Below are 26,164 nucleotides of genomic sequence, written 5' to 3' on the forward strand. Positions count from 1 at the left end.
TGGATGTGGTTCTGTGGAGTCTGGTTTAGTGGTTGGTGACCCTGCAAATAGCAGGGGGGTTGAAACTCGATGATCGTTGTGGTCCTTTTCAACCAGGCCACTTTATGATTCTAAGAGATTAGGAAACATATTTTCCAGGAAGAGCTGTGAGGCAATGGCACAGGCTGCCCAGGGAGGTGGTGGAATCACTGTCCCTGGAGGTGTTCAAGAACTGTGTGGATGTGGACTGAGGGACGTGGTCAGAGGGCATGGTGAGGATGGGCTGACTGTTGAGCTAGATGATCTTAGATGTCTTAATGGTTCTATGGTTCTGTGCTCCTTACTGGCAGGACAGCATGAAGAGCTGAAAAGTCCGTGAATCTTCAACTGAATGTAGATGGTGTACCCCACATTTCTTGCTTGTCTCTAGAGAATAGCTTCAGGAAATGAGGAAGGCCTTCATTCTGATGAAACTTCTTGAACCTTAGCAGGGAGTTGTCACCAGCTTTTCAAGCTGCCATTTGAGCTGAGTGGTTGACCAAAGCAATGTGATGTTTTATTGTGGCAGGGTGTTCATGTGACACTCTTCATTTTCTGTTTTATAGGGAAAGTACAACCCCCGAGACCACTTCAAAGGACGGGATGTACCGAGAGCTGGGGAGAATGTGGATATGACAGAGGCGAGATTTTTTCCTGGTGGCATGTAATTACCACATCTTCACATACTGCTGAGCGTTTGCTGTGTGCTGACTGCTGTGACTGCAGCTCATACCAAGTTCTCAGAAACACTGAAAGTAGCGAAGAGTGTCAGCAACTCTGTCAAGGAAGAATGAAGCACTGATTCTCAGAGTGTTTTTAGGAATAGTTCTATGATGTACGAAGCTGATTTGTCCTCAGGAGTTTTGCTTTTTCACAGAGCATTGGGGCACTGTCATCCCTGCAGAGACTTCTCCCACTCCTGCATCCTTTTCCAGAGCTTCTCCTGGATTTCAAGTCTCTGCTCTTTGAGCCTTCTTTTCCTCAGAGACCTAATCTATCAGTTGGTGCAGGCATCTGCTTTATCAGGCCCCTTCTTTTATCAGTTTAGCTTCAGTGAGACAGTGTCCATCACTAAAAACCATTCCCAGAGCCTCAACGATTTGTACAGCTGTACTGCAGGAGTGCTGCCCCAGCAAAGCTGCCACTTGTTTTCAGGCAAAACCGGTTCCAAAGCACCCTCTGCCGGCTGACGGCTACTTCTTTGTTCTCCCCAGGCATGTGAGATAGCCAGGAATTAGTCAGCAGGTTTATTGCAGTACAATCAAGATAAAGTGGCATAGTCTGTGATTAACAGAAAGCCGATGCCCTTGACAAAAGACATCTGATTGATAGGAACTAGGAGATCCCCTCTCTGATATGCACTGAAAACTATTACAGCCATTTGCAAGTTCTGTTCTGTTCAGTGGGAGGTGTCTCAAATGCTGCTATAAATTCTGCTCCTCCAGATATGCATTGCAGAAGCCAGTTAAAAAGCATTCCCAGTAATCTGGTACAAGCAAAGGACTCAGGCCAGAGCAAAGCTGTGTGAATTTCCAGAAGGTAGGTCAAATATTTTATCATTCAGCGAATAATAACTGGTGGTGCTGGAAACTCTGTCTAGACTTTTGTAAGAAACTTTATTTCAGTTCACTTATGCCCCTTTATCTCAAGAAAAAAATATTAGATTCAAATATAGGATATGCTGATGAGATAGACAAATAATTTTGGAAGAAACATTAACAACATATGGACTTATCCATAATGAAGTGTATTTAGAAATGTGTTTGTCTTCAGTTTTCTGGCAGACAATTTTGTTAGTTATTCAAAACCAGAAAATAGTTGCTATGCAATTTAGTGTATTTATGTACTTTCTTCCTTCAAAATATTTTCTAAAAATAAGTTATATATGAATTCAACCATTGCTGTATTTTAATACTGAATTTCCTAAGTTTTATGATTATAGCTTTAATTATTGTAGGTGTCAACTGTTGTGACTGTTCTGCAATCACATCAGAGTTACTGTTACTATTTTAGTGGCTCATTTTCAGTCAGAATGTGTTCTCTGATTTGATGAGAGATGAAATATCTTTCAAAGTATGAATGAGGGAAGTCTCTGTGAATGTATCATCCCACACAGTCATTATTTCATGGTATTTTTATGTTGTAAAGCATGTCAAACTTTCTAAATTAGGAATTGCAAAAGCATTTTCAATTTTTGTTGGTATGCAAGACATGGTACTTTTGTTATGTCCATAGACTTATATGATCAGCATTACAGTTTGTTGGCAAATCCACTTTTGGAAAAAATATCATGAAATGTTTCTAGAGCAGTTCCCTCTGGAGGAGCAAGGAACTAAGCCTGATAGACTGCTACCTCTAACACAACAAGGTGATTCTTCATTCTTCTTTAAAACTGGGCTATTTGGTTATACTTGAGATCAACAGAACTATTGGCAAAAATTTATTTGCTTAATAAATCCTGATCCTGGCTTATAACAATCAGGATACATGAAAATCAGCTTCCTGTTCCCATTTGCCAGTCTAGTTTGCTCCTTGGTAGAGAAATAAGTTCTCAAAACTTCTGCTCTAAATGCTTTACTGTGCTCTTGCTGTGGGCTTTCCTGTGTACTAATTTTCTCTGTATCCTGGGTCACACAAAGGCCCAGCTCACACTGAACCCTCTCCTGGGCCAACTCGTTAATTCCTTCCAGGACAAAGCTGCTGATGTTTGTTATGCTGAAAAGTAATTCTAAATATCTATGAAGCTGGTCTAAGATTTTCTTAAGATTAAATAAGTCAGTAGCCTGCACATTTTTGGATGCAGTGCTTTACTCCAGCTCCAATGGAAATGAGCAGATATTCACACAGATTGTTTCTTGGAGATCCGGGGTGGTCGTTCATTTCCCACATCAACAGCCTTACTGGGATGCTGGATTTTTCAGGTCTAAACTTCACATTTTCCATGAACCTTGCAAATACCTACACTGAAACACTCATGCTTTTTTCTTCCAACACTGAGTTTTATTAGAGGATGTTTATTAAACCTTCTAAAAGAAGAAGCTTTCCAGATCAGTACAAAGTGAATGATGTTTCAGAAAGCACAAATTTGAGTTTGTTCTGAATTTCAGACTTGGCACAGATGTAGACCTCTCAATGCTTGTTTAGTCTGGAAATCTTTGGCACCGAAATAAAATTCCTTGCAGTAAGTGTGACGGCAGTATTTATCCTGCCTGCACATTTTTTGCCTATTTTTCACAACTCCTCCTGTGCTTGCTATCTGCAGTACAGATAAGATAACAATTCACTTCTAATTTGCTTTTTCTTGACAACTTGTTTGCTGTCTGCAGCACTGTGGGATCACTCCTTCCTCCTCTGATAGCAACAGAGGAGCAAAGACAGCATTTAGGAGAAGGCTCTATTGATGGTAATGTGTTTAGGACTCCTTAATATATGTTTATTGCTTATCTACTGTCTCTTGACGTATTCACAGAGTACATCCAGACCAATGTCCATACAGTGGCTGTATGTATCTAGCACTCCCAGGTGCTAGATACAGCAGTGCATGTCAATTAGACACAAATGAAAACATCAGTGGGTCCTAGAATCTGTCCTACTACTGCTGTACAAGGGCAATGTACATTCCTTTACCTACCCTTCAGTCCATTTCTTCACTTTCCCCTTTGGGTTTGCACTGTTGATGATGCTCATCTGCTTCCATTCTTGCCACTAAGCACTTACCTGTGAGGAGCTGTCATTGAAGGTACCTCCATTTCCACTTTCCAAAAGAAAGAAGGTAGTATACACCCACACACTAGATTGGGTAAAAGCTTAATTCACAACCAAGGTATGTATTTTCAAATCAAAAATATGTCCTTTTCTAGATTAAGGTACAATTTTTCATTCTTGACAGTGAAGAGAATGTCACAATACCTTCCTGAAAAACAAAACAAACAGAAACAACCAAGAAAGAAGAGGCCTCTATCTGAGGCCCACCATGGAAGAGAAATTTCCCCGCCCTTAAATTGAATGAAGGCATAGCACTAGTTTTAATGTTGCATCAGTTATTGCATTGACTGTGGAACTAAGAGCATCATCTCAAAGCTGCAGAAGGGCTGCCACTCACCCACACATACATTCTGCACAGAGCAGCCCACGTGACTCAGCTTATCTCTGCATGATGATGTTGTCTGCTCATAGATGTACAACAGTAGTATATTCTGATAGTCTTTTTTTTGTTTGTTTGTTTGTTTTTTTCCACTTAGAAATATGATGGTGTTTGTACATTTGATCTTCCTATCTATCTTCCTCCCGGCTTCCGTGATATCAGAATCATGTAAGTCAGATTTAAAATATTCTTTCTGATAAATTTTATTCAGCAAACAAATCCTGATTTTTTTTTTTTTTTTTTTTTAACTGAAATTGGCTAGTTTATCTCAAGCCATATATCACAGCATGGAAGTTGGCTCTTCAGTGTTGCTGTTTCTCCTTGTATTAAAATGCACTGAGTGCCGTCCATTTTTTAGACATTAAATTCAGGCTCTATTTCTGCTCTAGGCATCTCTGCAGGCAGAAGAAAAAGCCTCTTTGAGATAATTTGGGAGTAGCTTCTATTCCTGGCTCCACCTGGGCAAAATCCCCAAGACCAAGCGTACTTAAATTGCATTGTGCGGGGTGGTTCACAAGTGCACTCTGTTGCAGCAGCTCTGCTGACCCTGCAATCATTTCCTACCAGTGACACGGCATTGTACAGCACTCATGTAGTACTAGTTTCCAGATGAGCTGCGTTGTCTGAGAAATGTAGAAAGATGTTATCTCCAAATATTTCCTTGTACTCCCAGTTTTACAGAATGAATGCTAATTTGATTTACTGAGAGGCTTAATTCTGCTGAAGAATTCACCAAGATAATTTTCACTGACATTGCTATGTTTAGATTAGGCCTCTCATCTTCTCTGTGTTCCTCCTCCTCTTCTATTTTTTCCTGAGGAGTACTGTATTTCCATTGCGTTGCTCCTTTGGGGCAATGCAGGACTCATGGGTGGGAATTCGGATAGAATGATGAGTTCATGCATACTTATACCTGATGTGAGCAATTTATATGGGTCTGTAAGGCTATATGTAATGTCAGTGGAGAAGGATCTCTTCACAAAGAACCAGGAGACAAGTGTTAACCATGCAGAGATACTCATCACCTGATCTGCATACCACATGCCTGAAGCCAGGTGGTGGCAATATGCCTCCAAAATGTCATTTTTGATGTTTCCATTGGCTATTTGGTTACCTGGTCTCATTTTCTTATTCCCTTACCTTTTGTAACTCCTGTGCTGTCCTATCCAGTTTTCATCCTCATCAGTTTTCTCTTTTTTAATCTTCTCCAAAATGGAATTTGACTTTCCGACTGAAGTTTTTATTTTCAGCAGCCAGTTTACTGCTCAGGTACCACAACACTTAAATCTCTGTCAAAATTGCCTGTTTCAAGTTTCTCCAGATCATTTCAGTATTACATTCACTTATATTTAAAAAAAAAAAAAAAAAAAAAGTTTTAATTCCTCTCTCTCAATTCCATCCCTTCTTTTCATTTTGCGTGTGTGATTTGATTTTCTAAGTCCCTGATTCCTCTCATTCCTTTCTGATGGCTTTTCAACTTTCCATCAGATCCTTTCTTTCAGTTTTTTATTTCGTTTTGCATTGAACACTGCAGACAAGATCTTCTGGATTTCCTTTATAACAATCTTATCTACACCCTTCCTCCTGCCAGTAGTTCTTTTCTTCCATTAAAAGTAAATAAAAATTCTCTATATCCCATTTCTCTGCATTGAAAACAGAGCAAAATCTCCCTGAAACAAACAAACAAACAAACAAAACAGAAAAACAACAAAACAAACTGAATATACCAGGATATACTTTATATACTTATATACTGAATATACCAGGATTTGCTTTACATTTTCTCTGAAAGGTTGAGGATGGAAGGCAGAGGCACATGACTGGCCTACTGATCTAGAAATGCCAAATTCTTGTCTTTCTTCAGTGAGTCTAAGGCTTAATTCACCTGAGATTTTTATCTTTTGGTCATTTGCAGATGATGCAATTGAAGGTGAGGCTTTAGTTGTAAGATGTCCTGAAAATGATTTATCTGCAAAAGTCACCTGGTATCACACAGACACAAGGAAAAGAATTCCTGAAGAGGAAGAGGGATCACGAGTATTTTCAAAAGAACTGCTTCTTTGGTTTCTGCCAACTTCTTTAGAGGATTCTGGAAACTACACTTGTCTTATAAATTAGTAAGTGCAATATAGGAAAGAGAAAAAAATTAGAGTTGGAAAAAAAATCATACGTGTTTTAAAAATGCATTTTAATTGTTATCTGTGGAAATGATGTCATTTGGTGTACACCAATTTATTTAACTTCCATTCTGCAACTTTTGTATGCAAAAGTTTTTTTTTATTTTTGTAGCAGAACTTTATAACAACATGTAACTGAAATACAGCAACCATCCAGTTGTTTTTAAAACAAGACTCACATTTGCTACAAGTATTCATTTTAGTCCCTATAATAATGCTGTCATTGAATGATCTTTATCCAATTTCTGAAGTCCAGATGGGAGCAAAAAAGGGCGCAAAATGAATGTTCAGGTGCATCCATACAAACAAGGAACGTGTTTCCCAAGCCGGATACTTTATGCAAATGAAACTAGAAAAGGAAAAATTTCTTGTCCTACATTTAAGAATTATGAGAACGCTACTATCATCCAGTGGTATAAGGTAAATAAAGCAATGACGGTGTCAGCTGTAGATCAGATCACTGTGGGAGCTATTTGCAATGAGCCAAAGAGAGCTTTATTTTCCAGGACTGCAGACCTCTACAGGGAGAAAGATATTTCATGCATGATCCTTATATTTTTATTGAAAACCTGAATAAGGAGGACGATGGTTATTATACTTGTCAGTTTATTTATACTCACAGAGGAAAGATGTTCAATGTATCAGCAACAAGGATCTTTATAAGTGAAGGTAAGTCTTGCTAAAATGACAAAGATTTATGTCCCCTTAAAGAAAAGGAAACTTTTGCGCATTGAAAAGAAAAATATTTTCTGTTAACTTACTGTATTTTGATGAAACTTTAGATCAACATTTTTTTAGGTGAATTTTGTGGGTGGGGATCCAAATAGAGCAAGATGGAACTACATTCAGACCCAACCACATTCAGGCTTTCAGTAATAGTCTCCAATGACCCTGGTTGCATATTGTGGTTGGTAGGGCTGACTGATAGCATGCATTGTTGATGTGAAGGGGCTGTTTCAAAGCGTGCTACAAAAATTCATTTTCTATTGCTTTGATGAGGGAAGGGCCTGTAGGATCTTCTGTTAATCACTGGATTGCTGATGTGCAGATGGCATACAACTCAACACCTGCTGGTCCATCTTGGTTAAAAAAGCTTTTGGATTTCTGTTGACTGAGACAAAATGAATGATTAACACAGATGATAAATGAATGGAGCCCACTAATCACTGTAATCTTTGTTCATGTGAAAGTGACCAGCATGGCTGAGATGTCTAGATTTTGGGCTGCTTCTGGGATTCAGCGTCCTTAGGGAGGCCTTGTCTTTTGGTGTTAGTCAGAGCAAGAGCATGCCTGTAATCATCAGTTCTGGATTGTATCAACTGACCAGACTTCAAGATGTTCTTCAGTTGTGCAATCAGGTCAACAGAAAAACAGATTTTTTATTTGCTTGTTTGCTTTCTTTGAAAAATAGATGTAGTTCATTCATGGTCTGACATCAGAACATTTTGCTGTGGGAAACTGTGCTGAGCTCTGTGGAACTTCAATTACAGTTTTTGTCCTGATCCTCACTAGAAAAGTACGTTCTTGCTATTCTGAGCTGGTTCAGAATTGAGATCTGAAGGGAGAACTAGTATATTAGCTTAGGAGATATCGTGCCTTTCCTCCCCCAATTCTGTCTGATAAATACCCTGTTGGTCAACATGACAATCTCTTCTTCACGTTGCATTTTTCTTTGAATATGCTTTCATCAAAACTTTTCTAACTAGTCCAAAATTTTTTCTCTCTGGTTTATAATGGAAATAACTCTTATTTACTTGGCACACAGCTATCCAAAATTACAGAATTCTTTCTTGCATCCAGGCAGATTACCTCATTTCAAAGCTAATTTGATTATTTTTCAATCGTTCCACAGAAAGAAAGGATTGCAACATAGCATGGAAATCTCAACTGGGTGAATTGAGTCAGCACCACTTTTTAGCACTCAGAATACCTAACAATAACTTCTTTGAGATTTCATTAGCCCTTAAAATAAATTTGCTGGATGAATAAACTGTTACACGTTGTCAATATTTTCTTATGTGTGCCCCTGCTGGTCTGCAAATCCACACCAATTTAGTGGACATTCTGCATCTGCATGCTGGCAGCTAAAATCATAGCAGTGTCAGATAGTTAGAAAATTACTGTCTTTCTCTGGCTTTTTTTTTTTCTTCAAGATCCAGCTTGAATGAAAATTAGACACAGGATAGATAAAAAGAGTGGATTTTATAGCAGCCTGGGAAACGGGAGTTAAATAAGTTCCTCAATATTTCATAGGGAAATGTGGTTACGAGATTCACAGAAGTGCCTTGATGGGAAGAATAGCAAGCAATGTTCTTCGACTGGGAAATGGGAGTTTGTCTGAATAGCAAGGAAAGATGCAACAAAATTTGACTGAAATCTTTCAGTCAAACCAAATGTTTCAGTGTAGCTTAGACCTGTCTGTATCAATAATTACCAGAGACGAAATACAGATATATTGAAGGAGATGTTCCTTCTGAACACTAACAACAAGGGATGTTCACTGTCATAGCAAACTGATATAATTCCATTACTTCATAAAATGCATTTTCACAATTTTCTAACACATCCTTCCCTTCTCTCCTTAATCTCTAAAGCAAAGCACTCATCTCTACCTGTTCAAATTTTATTTCCAAAAGATGAAGATGTAATAGAAGTGGAGCTTGGTAAGTAAAGATTCTCCATTGTTTTTAAACCAGCATTTTGTGGTGACCTAACGATCATCGGCAGCTTCAGGGAGAAGATTAATTACGTTTTTGCACTACAAATTTTACCAGATTTAATTCATTCCAGGCATAACAATATGAAGTTATATCTAAATGATAGGCTATTTAGAAATTAAGCAGCAATTTAAAAGTTTAAATAACCTATTCTACTTTGACAGGGATAAACTAGGATTACTCATATGGTCAGTTACCACATATCAACTGAAAGCGTGACAGCTTCCATTCACTTCAAAGAGGGCTGTAACTAAATCCTTTGAAACTTCCTGATAATACACTTAAGAGGGAAGAATGAACTATTCTTGCAACTAGAAATACTTCTTGCTCGTGATTTTGGTCCAGACCCAACAGCTGCATCTCTGTTGATGAATGAAGGAAAGCAAGGGACTGCTTGCTGCTTGCTGGTCCTGCCTGTGCTGGCAGGCACTGAGTGGACTGCTCTGGTTGGAAGATACTTGTTGGAATGAAAGGATAGGGAATGAAGCAACAGATAGAGGGCTGAACAGCCCTTGCTGTTCTGGAACATGCACCAGGGCTTCCTTTCGTTTAAGACTATGGATGTTCTCAGAGGTTCAGATTCATTCTCATAACTTGTACCACTAGACTCCGGGCCCAAACACTTCCACATAGGAACACATTCCTGTTCTTTTTTTATTTTCCTGCAGTTTCTCTATCACTCAGAATTAGTGTGCCAGGCACCTCTCTCCTTAATGAGATAGCTAGTCTTTAATGCCCTGCCTTTCTGGGAAAGTAATTAATCTCAGAATGCATGGTACAAATGTACTTTAAGTTTAGAAAACAGTGTATCACTTCTGTTGTCTTCTGTTTGCAGAATTGAAGGGATTTCTCCACACTCCCTAATACCAATTCAGGATGTAAATCATGAGATTTTTTAACCTTACCTGAGCCCTGTTTTGATGCGTATTAATGTGGAAACCTTTAAATTGTTTTAATTATATTTATTTCACTGCAACAGTGACTCTTATTTCTGGAATAAATATTTCCTGATAACAAATGCATAAGAAGAATTTCCTGTTTTAATTTTATCCTGTTTTTCTCTAGTTTTTCCAGCTTGAATAAAATCCAAGATAAGAATCTGCAAATAAAATTTATGATAAATACTGTATATAGAAAATTATATTACACTATTTCCATGTATACGTATATGCAAGACAGCATTTATTTCCTATATTCCTCAATAGCTGATTACATGGGTTAAGCATCACAAGTAATGTCTGTTTTCCCTTCAGAGCTTTATATATAAATAATTTACTTTGTAGTCTCTGTTAATGTATTAGATATTTTGTTCAAATATCCTTTTAGTATTTCTTTTCAAGACACTCCCGTGAATCATGATCTGCGCTTTAACTCAGGAAATGCCTAAATTGCTAAGGCAAAACTCAAAAGTGGTATGAAGATTTGCAGAAAAAGGCATTATGAGAGAAATAAATTTATTCTTATTATTCATCAATCTTGATTAGGTGCTGCTTTTTCTCTGAAATGTCAGGCCCGGTTGGGGATTAAGAAACAGCCTATAGCTGTTGTCACATGGGATGTGAATAAGATGCCAGCAGAATATGCAGATGAAGGAAAAATTCATCAAGAAATTATTTAGTAAGTGCATATAATATGTAATGACCTTTTCTTTCTATGCAAATTATTCTTAACAGCAACCAGTACCACCTCTTTTTCTCTCACTGTTAGTTTTGAAGGACAGCACCAAGAGTACTATGGAGAGGCAACTTTGACCATCAGTAATATAGAACATACAGATTTGCAGTCAAGTTTCTCATGTGTAGCGATGAATGAAATGGGAAACACAAGGAGCACAGTGACGTTACGACTCAAAGAAAAATGTAAGGATAAATTTTGTTTCATAATGTCTCTCGCATACTTCACTGTTAGAAAGTTGTTGGTGACTTTATTTTTTCCCGCTTATGTCATCCCATTTTTCTTTTATTTCTTTCATTTTATTTATTATTTTCCTGTAGTATGAAAGTTTCTTCCAGAAAGAAGGAAAAAACAATCTGCTTTCTCCCTACATATTGAAGTCAGAGGCAAAACTCTTGTGGCTTCATTCCCATGTGAAAGGCCTTGGGGTAAATGCAGCCTTGGGGATGGTATCTTGCTGGGGGAGGGCAACATTTCAACAAGAGAGTAAGTATGAATAGTAGGATGGTGCACTGTGACAAGCATGCCCTGATTCTAGGATATTCCTGTTCATTCCCCATGAACATCATTGTGCCTACTGTGTGCCACACAGTGTGTGAGTAATGCTTTGAAGGCTTCCTCTCAGCTTCATTTTTAAATTCATTGTTCCAGTCATTTCTGACAGAGAAAGAACATTTAAGTTCAGTAAATGGTGGGGTCTGAGATGGTCTTTATCTGTTATAGGACTCCTTAATGGGGATGGTCAGATCCCCAAAATGCACCACAGCATTTGAATCTTCTGGCAGAAATGGTGGTCAGTGGTTTCCTCTGTTATCCCTTTAAATGTGCTGAGCCACCAAAGGTCTTGAGAGTAAACCGCAAAGCCCTTAAAGAGGGATTCATTTTCTATGAGAGAATGGTGGTAAGAGTAAAATACAGTTTATTCCGATCACATCCAAAATCACAGGATTTGCATAGCTACATGTCTTGCAGTATTTTTCACTGTTCATAACTGCCTTCAAATAGAGACACATATCCTTGCAGCTGATATTAGAAAGGTTGTAGGTGGATTATAGCAGAGGAGGGGGCATCACTGAGGAGGACATCCCAGAAATCCCCCCAGGAGTGTGACAGGGAATGTTTTAGTTGTATGTTGCCAGGTGAGTGAGAGTTTAGCATCTCTCCGGAAGCTGAGAGCACATCAGCACTGTGATGAAGTATCTATGGGAATGTTTGTGGGAATATTCTTGCAAAGAAGGGGAAGGAAACTAAGTAACACTTCCTGTTAGCTGTAGGGCAAGCAATGGAAAACACTTACTGGCCCTGTATTGCAAACTAGATGAGGGAAAGGAATGAGTATTTTGAGTTCATGAAGTGATTCATTAAACCTAATTTCTGCTTCACACAAACCTTATTTTGTTTTCATCCATAGGTCCTCAGTAAATGTTCAGGAAAGCTCTTTGTTGCTGCCTGTGTTGTGTGGATGTCTATCCCCTTCTCCCTGTTGCTGCTACTGTCAAGATGCCTGCTTCTGCTGCTCGTCACTGTTGGTGTCAGCAAGGCTAAATCCAGAAATGGCAGTGCTCTGCTTTAGTTGTCTTCATTTGTTCCTCTCACAGCATTTTTGTGCTAAAACAATGATAGCTTGCCTCTGAGTAAAATAAAAATGCCTCAGGGATTCCTTGTGCCTCACATCTTGTAAACGTGAAATAAAAATGTGTACTCTTCTTTTTTGCTTCTTTTTGTTTTTAATGAAAAAAAAAAAAAAACCAACAGATTTTTATTTTTTAAAATATGTCTATGGTTGTTCCTTTGTTTTTCCTGCAGTGTAACTCACGTCTCCTAACTACTGTCCATCAGTGTGCTTTTCACACATTCCTGCTTTATGTTCTGATAATTTTTCCCCAGAGCATTTAGTTTGGATTGCACTGTTATTCTCTGTAGCACAAACCTGTGATAGGAAGTAAGAGATCTGTATATGTTGTTCCATTTACTACTAAAATTAATCACTTTTGGAGGCATTTTATGAACTAGCTAAATAGCAGCAGAGATGACAGGTTAAGGGAAAAAGCAAAGATGCTGTAGGCGACTGCACCAGAGTTACTCTATTTGAATTGCTTCAGTCTTACAGTCATCAAAAAAACGTGCTGAATGAATGGTTTGGCTCACAAGGCATTTTCTGAGGAAGCCAGGGATTAAATCTAACACTCTGAGTCATAATCAAGTACTGTGAGTGCTAGCTCATTGTTAGCAGTATCTTTATGGCTGGTTTTGTTAGACTGCTTTGATAACAATTGCCATCCACATAAGAATGAAGGATTGCCAGAGAGGAGTGAAAAGCTTCTATCACAGCCAAGGGCGGTGAGAGCTGTTTGCTTTTGTCTCTATGACAAACAAAAAACATTCCTTCACATTGCCAGGAAAGAATGTCACTGACAAAGCACAGGGAAAAATGTGTATGTTCTATTCAGGATGTGTGCTGTGCACTTATTTATATTTTCGTATATGTGTGTGAAGAGAAGTGCAGTACAACGAAGAAAGAGTATGTCCCAAGGTTGTTTTTGTTTTTATTGTTGTTGTTGTTTTTACTTGTGTTTTTAAATAGGAGATAAGTGCTGCTAAGAGAAGCTCTTGATGATCTTGGTGATTTTTTTCCAACCTCAATGCTTCTATGTTCATATGATTCTTTGGAAACGAGCAGCACGACCCAAGTACCTCAGTTTTCAGGAGTAACGCAGTGCTTGGTGTGATTTGGTGGTATTCAAACTACACACTGTTACACTGAGAGGCTGCTACTTCTCCTGCTGAGGAAAAGCTTTCTCTGTTTTTTCTCATCCTGCATAGACTTTGACCATCTCTGGTCAATATGAAACCCTTCCTTCAATATTATTTCCCATCCTTTCTCTCTTCTCTTTGCCCAAGACTGCTTGGTATCTTTTGTCTTCTTCACCAACACTTTAAAAAACAAAACAAAACAAAAAAACACCACACATTTTTTTATGTTTCATAATACTTCTGGAAGCAAACTTAAGGAATTAGCCTATGAAACACGCCGTTTTACTTCCTCCAGCTCATCTAGTTCTATGCTCCCATATTTAATTCCAGAGATGATGATCATCCCATATTTTACATTCCATCTTTGCCACAAGACACATCATCTCATGATCTCAGAGATCATCTGCGTAACTTCTTACATGGTGTCAGTCTCTGGTCAGCATAAGGAATTTGTGATGTCTTTCCATTATATTTTCTTCCTCTTTTCCTGGTGAGGATATAGCAAGTCTTTCTGAACACCAGGCAACAAAGACTCTGGTAGTGAGTCCATGGCAAGTGGAAAAACACTGGAAATGTCAACTCCTTCTACCAGCAGAAAGGAAAAGGAACCTGCCTTCAGCATTACCTTTATCTGCCCTCTCAGAGATACAGGGGCTGTCAGAATATCTCCCAAGTGCCACTTTTTTATTAATATCTAAACCACCACCAGCTTCCTCATCTTCACTCAGGGCTAGCTGATGATTGTGTTTCATAGGTCTGACTTACAAGCGTTGTCTTATTTCAGTTCTCATCTGCAAGAAAGTGAAAAGTGCCTGGAGGACCACAAACTCTTCCAGAGTGAACACTCTGTTCTTAGAATGACCCAAATTCCTCTCATTCTAACCCAGTTCAGCCCAGCACACCAGACCTCTTTTTCCTCAAAGTTATTTCTTGCTGACATTATAGATCATCTTCAGTAGACAGGTGTGGGCAGGAATTCCACACCCAGATCTATACTTTTACTGTCTGAAAGTGTGTTCCCTTTAGAAGCCAAAGAACTTACAAAAAGGTGCAGTTCTCCCTGCATCTGTCAGGAGAAGCTTTCAAATGTTCTTTTCTGGGTTGTTTTCCCTAGTGTCTCAAATATTGTTTCCTGAGAGCTGATGGTTCTGTGTTCTCACTGCACTTGAATTTAAATAAACAGTATTAAATGACAGTCAGCTTGTGAACTCTCTGCCACTAAACATTGCAGTGAAGTTAAATGGAACAGCAGGATCTGATCACCCTTGTTCAAGGCCTCCAAAAGTTGCTTCTGGCCATTGCCCCATATCTGATTTATTCCAGAGAAATGAGAGGCTGAGTCAGTCATACTGGGAACTGAACCTGCTCTTCCAGGAAGACTTCAGTGGAGGTTTTGATCTGAAGCAATACAAGTTTTACAAGCTCAGGAAGTTTATCACTTTTTTTTCAGAATTGGTCTAATCAGTGTAAAGCCAAAAATAAACAGCTCCTTTTAGGTTCAGTACTGCCGAAGTTGTTGTTGGAACCTGTTTCCTTTTATGTTTGCTTTCTAAATGCTTGACATATTAGAACAGTATCTGTAAGGTTGTGGCAAGCCCAGGGTCAACAACTGAAACAATAAAAAAAATGACCATCTCTGTCCCTTGGATAATCCTCAGTAGGTCATGGAAGAGGTTTTCCAAGTTTGTGGATCAAGCCAAACATTTAAACACGGACAAAGTTCCTTTGTAGGCATCATGTGATGCAATCACAAAACTACAAAATAGCCAACTTTGCTATGAAGGAAACTGGTTGGCTTTCTTGTCTACTTTGATCTTACTGGAATGTCTTTTTTTCCTGATCTCTTAATTCTGATGAGAGTATTCTTCATCAGATAGATGCCTCATGGTTGGATGTTTCTTTCTCCCATTAAATGGGAAAGAAAGAAATAGAAAGAGTCTAAAAACACTGTTGGAGTTGCCTCATTTCCTGCTAAGTGAAGTAGTAAATACACCTGGAAGCATTTTGTTTATCTAACTTTTCAGTATCATTTCCCAGAGTCTATTTCTTTAAGGTTATCTCCTCCACAGTGCACTTTCTTATTCATCATTGTCCCTGGAGATGATCAAGAAATGAGTAGACGTGGTACTTAGGGACATGCTTTAGTGGACAATATTTGTTGAAGGTGTTTGTAGAAAATGACCTTAGAGATCTTTTCCAACCTTGATGATTTTATGATCTCTTGCAAAACTCAGGAGTCTGTTAATTTTAATACAAGAGGCTTTTCACTGTCAAGCATTTTATCTTATTTCATTCAATCAGGGCGAGTCCAAGAGAAGCTCTAGAATTGCTTTTTGGTTGTAAAGGTCAGTGCCTTCCACTGGAACTTGCTGGCTGCACACAATCTGCCAGTAGTTCCAGTCCATCTTGCTGCCTTTTTTGTAGAGGAAACGGACTTGGCTCTTGGAGATGCTCTAACATGCAGCTCCTCAGCTGCCAGCGAATGGCCTGCTGCTGCTGCAGCCATGTGTACTTTGTGTGTCTTTCACAGACAGAGGGAGGCAAAGACCTGGAAATCTGATTCCAGATCTGAAGACATAAGGCTTGTCTGGGTTGAGCTGCTACCAGTACATGTAAGCATCCTCCATTAGCTGAGATGTTGTGAAGCGTGCCGAAAACTCCATAGTAATGCTGAAGGGATACATGGTTCTACTAATACTCAGAAGCAGGGTACCGCATCAGGCAATTGCTGTGTTTGCTACACTGAACTAAAACAAATACATAGGTGGCTCCTTTATGCAAATATGATGCAAACCTGTTCTTTCTCACATGCATTTCTATGGGATTAAACTCCATCACCCACTCTGACTCTTCTGAGGCCACATATTTTTTTAATCCAAGCTAATTCAGTGATCTGAATAATAGAAAAGTCTTGGAAAAGTCTCCAAATCATTTGTTACTGGAATTATAGGACGACGAATTATGACAATGGACTGGAATAAGTAGATAAATAAGGTGGGGCTACAAATGGAACTCTCTTAACTGGTTTATCAGTCAGAGAAAAACTGTACATGGAACTGCTCTGAATTTACATGTTAAAATCACAAGGAATCAAATTAGGTCTCTCTCATTTGCTTTGGGGTAGACTTCTTTTGTAAAGCAATTAACTTTAATCTTCCACCCAAAGGAATAATGCATCCTGTGTGTGTAACTGCTATTGCATTCTTTGATATATCAATTTCAAACTTGGTTATCTGGAATTCACAGTGTTTTCAGTACTGAGTCTGGGTGACTTCAATACATCCAGAACACAGGTAAAAAATTTCTTCAGCTCTGTGGCTGTAATAATCTGTGGATCATTACAGCTTTATGTTTTCTAGGCTGGAGAGGGTACAGAATGACCTTGCTTCTGCCTCCCATCATCTCTGACTGCAGCAGAACTAGATGACATCTAGAAGCTATGCGTATCTAGATTGACTTCTGCTATATATACCACAGAACAAGAAGACAAATGTGCAAATATAGGAACATAGCTCTATGGACTGCTACAGAAATGTAGCTTCCTCAAAGAGTGATAATCACAATCTTATCCTAAACTGTAAGCATATGATTGATCAGAGCTGATGATGGCTATCCCTGATAGTCTTCACCTCTGAGTCTGAAGTGATTAGATTCAAGAGCTCTTCCATAAGAGAAGCTGGAATCACAATGGGTTACTCCTTTCTTCCCAGTTTTCTTTATTTGTCATTGATACTTTATACTCCTTGTTCTGAAAGGAGCCTCCTCTGCTTCTGGTGTAATTTATCTTATTTTTATAGCCAGATTCACTCTGTCTTCCTGAGGTTTTTTTTTGCATACTCTGATCTTATCTTGCAGATTTTATTATTTGCACAAGTTTCTTTGCACCCTCTTTGTGCAACTACGCTCAAGCCTCTGCTTGCCCCTGTGTGGATGTTTCCTATTGTCAGGCTTGGGCTCAGCTGCCTTGCAAAATGCTTTAACATCATAGCTGGTCGTGTTACAAAATACAGACATCATTGCCAGCTGTGGTATTCAGTGCACTTAGGATCAACACACATGGATATTCAGTATGTGTTGTCTAGTATGCTTCTACATCAGAGGTGCAACAGGCCTCTGTGCTGGACATATCAGCTGGGGAAGGGAAAAGTTTTATCAGGGTAAACTCCTTAAAGCCACAGCAGAAGATAAGAGAAGCTAAGGCTGCAGCTAACACTTCATTTCTCTTTTTTTTGTGTGTGTGTTTGTTTTTTTGTTTTTGTTTTTGTTTTTGCAGCAGGTCCTAATGTCCTCATGATTGCTGGATTTCTAGTTCTGTTAATGTCAGTAGCAGTCTCTGTTGTACTGTATCAGTCCTTCCGAGTCGATATCACCCTGTTGTATCGGGACTTGTTTCAGGCCTATTCAGTCAAGGATGGTGAGTAAGCATTGCACAAGGAAGTTAAAATAAAAGGAAAAACAAATCATGGAAATGGATAAATCTGATAGCTATTTACTAACTTACATGCCAGCTGAGCCCAATCCTTCCTTTTTCATGACTTCTGCAATCATTATATAAGAAGGAACCAACAGCTCTGGTAGTGCTTTGTATTCACCTTTTGCCTTGGTTCTACAGTGAGGTGTTACATACACAATGAATTCAATATTGTTTTCACTTTTAAAACCAAATACACACAAAATTGTTTGCAAAGAAACACTGAATGACATTGAAAATCTGATTTAAGAGCCTTGTTATACTGCTGAAATAACAGTTGATGCTATTCATCTCCACTTCACCGAATCCTTACTCTATGTGATTGGAGATACATCTTTCACACTGTGATGGTCAGATTCTCCAAAGTGGTGAGTGCATAGGACATAAGAGTTGACCATGGAAATATGTGTACACTCTAATTTCCAAAAACACATTCAGTGATGTATCTCATTATGATTAGCAGCAAGATCTACTTAGATCTATTTCAATCTTCTTAGATCTATTTTGCAATAGACAGCTCTAATTCATGTTAACTTAATATACTTTCCTCTTGTTCTGCCTTGCAGATGGGAAGATATATGATGCCTATGTTATTTACCCCCAGAGCCACACCAGTGAAGCTACTTTTGTAGAATATTTTGTTTACCAAATTATGCCAGATATTCTGGAAAATAAATGTGGCTATAAATTATGTATTTATGGCAGAGATACATATCCTGGAGAAGGTAAGTTTCAAATTAGATAATCCACTGCATAATTTATTGCGTTGGAGCAAGCTGTGTTTCTAGACCCTTGAAGTGGTGGAGGAGGGAAGGAGGTCCCTTTGCTTTCCTGAGCGGGTTGCTCATCTCAGCAGCTGCTGTGTCTGATGTGTCAGGCAGGGTGACACAACAGCACTCTGTGCTCGTTGAAGTTCTAAGAAAAGCAAGCCATAGGGTGCAGCACGAATTGTTTATCACCTTCTTGGGTGATGCAGGAAATGTGACCCAGAGAGTGATTCTTTCAGATGTATACCTGCTCTTTGGACAGTGCAAGTGCGCATTGCCTCTATCTGGACAAAGCGTGCATGAGTTGGTCTACAAGACACTGAAGAGAAGAAGAACCACAAATCAAGCTGAGTAATTAACCTTGCTGTTATCACTCATGGTTTTTCAACCTGTGGCAATGGTGCTAAAATCACAGGAAGTTCAGCTTCTGTATAACAAGGTGACCTACTTTCACTTCATACAATTCCCAGCGCTAATTCAAGAGACATTCTGCGTTCTTTACATCCAGTTCCTTGTTTTCTGAAGTGGAATCTTGTTAATTAATCAGTGTTAATTTTCATGTGGACATCTCTATGCTATCTCTCTTATCAGCTGTAATCTAGGTGCTATCTACTTTCCACCAGAGCTGATCTGTGTGTCTTGTGCTCTGGTGCTCTATGGACCAGATGTTCTTTTTTTATCAGAAAAGAGGCATGAAGCCAAAGATATCTCATTTTGAGTTAAACATACCCAAAATCATCTGCATTGGGCCAGGTATGATTCATCTGCTCAGAGCTGAGCCAAGATCACTGATGTTCTTCTTTTCTGGAGAGTAAGAAAAGTTCTGCCTGGCCTTGAGGAAAGCCACTGCAATGAGAATGAGGACAGCTGCAAGAGTTGTTGAGGCAGACTATACCTCCCCACCTGATCCAGACCAATGAAACTCACAAATATGGCAATGGCAAAACAATACGCCATTGTTTGCTCAGGGCAGTATTCTCTTATGGGACACTATTCTCAAACCTTCCTGGAGAAAACAGAGCATAGCACGCAAATGAAGTACAAACTGTGTGACTAACAGGGGCTCTAGTATATTGGCTGAAAACCAAGACATTTTCAGTCTGCAAATACATTAGTAGATGCTTGTAACCCAAGCACAATGAAGACTCACTAAGCCTGTCTAAGACAATAAGTTTATATATATATATTTTTTTCCCATTTGATTTTATCAGATTTTTTTATAATTTTGAAATTAAAAATTTCTGAACAATTACAGAATTACAACTATCATAAAGTTGGTGTCAACTATATCAACAAAACTAATTTTGACAACAATGAAAAGGTTGAATTATTTATTTATTTTTTACAGTATTAAGCACAAATGCATAGATATCCCAGCATGAGCCCGAGGGACATTGCTGTCTGGCACCACAGAGATCTCCCTTCCCTCTCTTCAGTCCTAGGTACTAGCAGATAGGGGACCTGGTTCCTCCTCCAACACGTGAACTCTGGGCCAAGGCACCTCTTGCCCTTCTTAACTTGATAAGGGAGGGTATTGCTGGTGTCAACTGCCAGACCAAGTTCACTCACAGCCATCAAAGCATCAGACATCCCTCCCTTTCTGGCACTGACCATTGTCCTTTTCCTTTCCATGCTTGCATTCCCTGCCTTCTGCAGTTGCCTTTCTTGTCCACTTTCATGCCTCAAAATGTTTCCAGTTCTGTGGAAAAGCTGTTCAGAATCAGTCTGTCGTGGAGAGTGCTTAAAAATTGTCTGATTTCAGACATATTTACTTTACTAAACTTCCCACTCTTGATTACCTTCTGATCTTGAGCCATTTGTTACCAGATTTCCAAATCCCAAACCTTATAATTAAAATATGCCAACCACAGAGTAAATCACGAGTATTTACAGCAAATGCCACTTGGAGGTATTGTGATCCTTCCTGAAAATGTAAATTACCATTTGGTGAATCATATTTTTCCCAGTAAAACTATGTGTATTTCCAAAAAAAAAAAAAAAAAAATGCAGTGAGGATGTAAAATGGAATTATTGTTTCAAGAACTGTTTATGACTCTTGGTTTCAGAGAGCTTTAATTTTGTGCTGTTCTAATAATGAAAACCAATACAAGGAATTCAAGTGATAAACAGTGCTGTATAGCTGTTGGACTCCCACTGGTTTTCCTTAAGTTACATTTTTTTGTTTTCTAGCTTTACAGAGTTAGGGAATTTTTTACAACTTAACAGATGCCCAGGAAAGTACAAAAACAAGTTTGCAAACAAACAAACAAACAAAACAAAACAAAACAAAAAAAAACAAAACCGAGATGTTTCACCAACTTTACCTTCTGTTCCACTCTTTTCACAGTCTCATTGTCTTGTCAGCCACTTTCCTTGACACAGAATCTGACTAAGTGATGCCAGAGCTGCTGTATCAGTAATAGACAGAAACATGAGAAAATAGCATAACAATGATCATACTTCACTGGATGAATGTTTTATGCAACCAAGTGTCTTACCATCAGCAGTGACCATTGGCAAATGACTGGAAAAGAGCTTAAGAACAGGGCAGGTTTATATGATACTTCACCTAGTGCACTTTCCCAGTAATCTGTGGACTTCAGATGCTGGAATTCTCTTTGTAACAGCTGATGTTTTTCTTCCTTTTTTTTTTTTATTTTTTTTTTAGTTTTAATTCCAAACTGCTTTCTGCCACTTTCTAAAATCATATAACTTCTGATATCCACAAAATACGTTATAATGATTTCTACTGTTGAAGTATTTGCAGTCCTATCACAGAATCACAGAATCACAGAATCACAGAATCACCTGGGTTGGAAGGGACCTCAAGGATCATGTAGTTCCAACCCCCCTGCCTAGCAGGGCCACCAAACATACACATTCAGATCAGGTTGCCTAGGACCCCGTCCAACCTGGCCTTAAACACGTCCAAGGACGGGGCATCCACAACCTCCCTGGGCAGCCCGTTCCAGGGCCTAACCACTCTCCTAGTAAAGAACTTCCCCCTAACATCCAACCTAAATCTTCCCTCCTTCAACTTAAAACCATTTCCCCTAGTCCTGCTGTTGTCAGCCCTTTTGAAGAGTTTACTCCCCTCCTGGGTGTAGGTTCCCTTCAGGTATTGATAGGCTGCAATGAGGTCACCCCACAGCCTTCTCTTCTCCAGGCTGAGAAGATCCTCAACACTGCCATAAGTGTGGCATCAGAAATCCAAATGCAGAACTACATACCTCCCCAAGTTGCACCATCTTTCAGTCTTGAGCTCAGTGGACTGCACTTCAAACCCGTTAAATACATATTTTTAAACCCTTACAGTTATGGAAACTAAATATACACAAATAGCTGCTGATCTTAGTTTTTCTCATCTTCCAAATGAGCTATTCTAATACCGTGGAAATCTAATGAAAAAAAGAAGAAAATGACAGGAATTAGAAACAGTGAACCTCAAAGAAAGGTGAACTGTCAGCAGAGAATGCTCTCATCATCAATAAATAGGTCAGAGGAATCATTCATGGGGTTATCTTCCTTACCCTTCCTTATCTAGAACTTTCTCCCACAGTGTGCCAGTTCTTGAGGTTTCTAAGTACAACACCCAACACCACAGATCTAATTGTGACTGATCAGCTGCCTCTAACATTGGAGAGGGAAAGCAAAACACCTTTAGTCATGCTAATGTATGAATGTTGAGCGGATGCCAGCCCACTGCACAGGCTTGCATATAAATCAGCATTCTATAGCTCAGGGATATTAGTACACCCTCTAAGGAAAACAAGCTTCTTAGAAGTAAGCCACTGAAATCACAGAATCATAGAATCACAGAATGGCCTGGGTTGAAAAGGACCACAATGATCATCTGGTTTCAACCCCCCTGCTATGTGCAGGGTCGCCAGCCACCAGACCAGGCTGCCCAGAGCCACATCCAGCCTGGCCTTGAATGCCTCCAGGCATGGGGCATCCACAACCTCCTTGGGCAACCTGTTCCAGTGCGTCACCACCCTCTGTGTGAAAAACTTCCTCCTAATATCTAACCTAAACCTCCCCTGTCTCAGTTTAAAACCATTCCCCCTTATCCTATCACTATCTACCCTTGTAAACAGCCATTCCCCCTCCTGTTTATATGCTTCCTTAAATTACTGGAAGGTCACAATGAGGTCTCCAAAAGACTAATTTTCATGTGTAAGTACTCCAGGATCAATCCATAAAGCCCAAAACTTAAGAATATACTTTCTTAGACGGAAATTACTGTTCAAGCACAAATACGGTGCAAGAGCTACTGAACTTGACCAGTTGAATTAGAAGTTCCTCACAGCTCTTAAGAGCAGTGCAAACATTAAGATTTCATCTAAAGAAAACACCTGAAAGAAAACTTTGATTACTGTGAGATTTTTAAGCCTTTTTTTTTCCCTAACGTATAAACTGTACCTGACAGAAGTGATACAAAGGTTATTTCTAATTACAGAATAAAGAAATGAAGCATCTACACATATATGGTGACTATGAAGGAAATTTCATAGTCTTACTGTTTTTTTGTGTGCATTACTAGATAAAGCGAATGCAATTGAGAAGAGGATACAGAAGAGCAGACGGTTGATCATCCTTCTCACACAGCAGCTGATTAACTGTCAAGAACTTAACTATGATCAACATATTGCTTTATATAATGCCCTCATTCAAAATGATACAAAGGTGATCCTACTGGAAATGGAGAAGATGGGGAGTTACGAGAATCTTCAGGAATCTCTTAGGTACATCATCAAGCGTCAAGGTACTGTCAAATGGAAAGAGCAGCACACTGTGCACCCACAGTCATCCAATTCAAAGTTCTGGAAACACGTGAGGTACCACATGCCAGTGACATTCAGATCCTCAGACCCAGCTAATGCTGGGTGAGCAGTCTACCCAAGAAAATGGTACTTCATCAAGTTGAACCATCAGTGTATGATTTTCTTTTTGCTATCAGTAGGTACATTATTTTGCAGCCTGGACATATGTCTGCATTTTTCCCCCACATCTTTCAGCCACCCAGTTGAGTAACGATAAGGGAAATGAATGGAGCAGGTCTAGGAGCTGAGGGAATTTTGTTGAGGTTTGAGAACTCTGTAAGTGAATCATTCCAGGCAGACAACAGAATTTTGCACGTCACAGGAAACAGAATCTACCCATGCCCTTCCTATATATACTTGTATATATTGCTGAATTTTTGGTTCTGAAAATTCTGTAGATTTACTTTATCTTTCTAATACAGGCGATCAAACATAAACGCCTTCTGTCCTATTTGATTGGAAATTATCATGTTGTGTTCTTCACTTTATCCACCATGTGTTCCTTTTTGATTCAGTAGTATTACTCATACCATGAAATTTAATCTTTCCTTAGCAGGGATGTTTCAAGAGAGGCTCTTTAGAGACTAATGTGAATACAGCATTTATTAGAAATGCAGTCTAAAGGAAAATGTACACATACTGATCGACCAATATATATTAAATATATTCACACATAAAAGTGAAACTCACAAAAGGAGAAATTATTTTATAGAGACATCAAAAGTGATTTTGTTTTGAAAGCTGCTACATACTTAAATTCTTATAAGTAGCAGTATTTTAGACCTATCAAGTATGATAGTCCATGCTACTATTTTGTACGTTGATAGCATTCATTTAAGCTACTGATAGAGACTCACTGCAATTTTACAATTGCCAGTATTCCTCTTCTTCCCCCTTCTTTGATCTTATTCCTGGTTATACTTTGTTCTGACAGAGAATATCCTGAGATGCAAAGATCAGAATGAAATCTCTTCTGAGTGCAGGAATGTATGAACAAAGCATGTTTTAGTGCATATATCCTTGGGAAATTTAATCTTTTTAGCTTCTTAAATACAGATTATTATTTTTAGTCAGAGAAGACCTGGTTTTGACCTTCAGTTAACTATAGAGATGGACTCAAAAAGTGAAAATTAGAATGTCTTACGCTACCACATCCTTTTATTGTACAGTGTAGATTTTTATTGAGTATGGAATTTCAGATTTATGGATGGCTGTTGGAGTAGGAAGACTTTATGTGAAATATATGTGTTGATATTTTTTCAACATGACATTAAAAAGACAATGGAAGCAAACCAGTTTTTCTCTGATTTATTGTATTTTCAAGTGCTCATGTATTGATTATTCACTTCACCACAACTGTAAAGCATTTAATGCTGCATTTTATCACTCCCTCATTAGATCATATTCAGTACTAGGACTCGTTCCTAAAGATCTCTCTAGATACACATCACCATCTCTTGGGAAGCTCCACAGAATGGATTTGTGCCCACCAAAGAGATTTAGTTTATTACAGACTTAGTCAGGGTTTAAATGTTTGCCACAGTACAATTTCTTCCCATGGAAAGAATACTAGTACTAAGGCATGTATACAGGCAGGGTGCCCAGCTGCTTTTCACTATGAAAATCTTTTACAGCAACTTCCAATGAGGACAAAATATTCTCTTTCAAGACAAAGACAAAATCAGTTTTTAACAGAATGTGTGTTCTGAGCACTTACAAGGAAGGAAGAAAGGATGGTAAGTGGGAAGGAAGGAATGATTATAACTGAATTTTGGAGCTGAGAAGGAGAAGTGGAAGAGAAGGTACAATGGGGAAATGCAGGGTGACAACAAAGAACTGGGCTGTCTAAAATCAGGGGATATCTTACTGACTTCTGTACACCAGCTGTGTGAGCGGAATGGTGAAAAATAAATCCAGTAATCAGCTCTTGTGGTGGCAATTCTTTTGCATCAAACTTCATGGCTAACAAAAAGAAAGTACAAGGAAATAATACCAGAAGTGCTCAAGAACTCTAAATGTTGTTTACCTGCCCTTAAAGAAAGAAAAGGGGTAAACTCTGAGAGTAGCAAAAACCTTTTACTGAGCCTAGAGATGAGTATGTGACTGCAGTAATGGCAGAGAAATCCAGTTGCTGTCACTTCTTTTTATATTCCTTGGTGGTTAGTGGAAAAATCAGATACTCAGTATCTTTCTACAAATATTATCACAGCTGTAGAATTGTGGTACTCTTTTATAACACACACAAGTTAGTGAGTACCTAAATTGGCTTTTTTGTATTTCATATTTTCTTGGATACATAGAAACTACACCATGCAATCTGGAATAATGAAAAGGAAGTGTGTGCTGTGTAAAAATCTCTTATGTCTCTATAAAAAGCTCACAAATCTTCAGATGCTCAAAACTTAAACTAAACAGCGAAAAACAAATTTGCTGTAGAATTAGAACTTTCACCTAGAGATTTAATGCCCTTTAACTTCTGCCCTATGCTTCCCTATTCTTGATACCACTGAAAAAGTGAATCAGGAAACCAATTTGCTTTCATTAATTGAGAAGAGTCAGTATGACATCTAGTGGATGAACAGCTACCAAAAGATTGTGGACAACTAGAAATCAAATAAA

General features: G+C 38.7%; 1 protein-coding gene across 6 annotated transcripts; it reads left to right on the forward strand.

Annotated features, from left to right (window-relative positions):
- The first annotated feature begins 1,203 nt into the window (after window positions 1-1,203).
- IL1RL1 (interleukin 1 receptor like 1) lies at window positions 1,204-24,857 on the forward strand. 6 transcript variants are annotated; one of them, XM_048934265.1, is made up of 12 exons: window positions 1,207-1,557; window positions 2,254-2,386; window positions 4,260-4,330; window positions 6,078-6,279; window positions 6,591-6,759; window positions 6,846-7,008; window positions 8,934-9,002; window positions 10,541-10,673; window positions 10,764-10,915; window positions 17,758-17,898; window positions 18,522-18,680; window positions 23,266-24,855. In XM_048934265.1, exons 3-12 carry the CDS (start codon window positions 4,264-4,266, stop codon window positions 23,610-23,612), a joined length of 1,602 nt encoding a protein of 533 aa, XP_048790222.1. In that variant the 5' UTR covers window positions 1,207-1,557; window positions 2,254-2,386; window positions 4,260-4,263; the 3' UTR covers window positions 23,613-24,855. The 6 variants fall into 6 exon arrangements, with proteins under 6 accessions (XP_048790227.1, XP_048790226.1, XP_048790222.1 ...); XM_048934267.1 differs by having other exon boundaries at window positions 2,324-2,386; XM_048934268.1 differs by lacking the exon at window positions 2,254-2,386 and having other exon boundaries at window positions 1,208-1,557; window positions 17,761-17,898.
- Window positions 24,858-26,164: the final 1,307 nt, after the last annotated feature.

The sequence above is a fragment of the Lagopus muta genome, chromosome 1 (genome assembly GCF_023343835.1).
Source record: "Lagopus muta isolate bLagMut1 chromosome 1, bLagMut1 primary, whole genome shotgun sequence".
NCBI lineage: Eukaryota > Metazoa > Chordata > Aves > Galliformes > Phasianidae > Lagopus > Lagopus muta.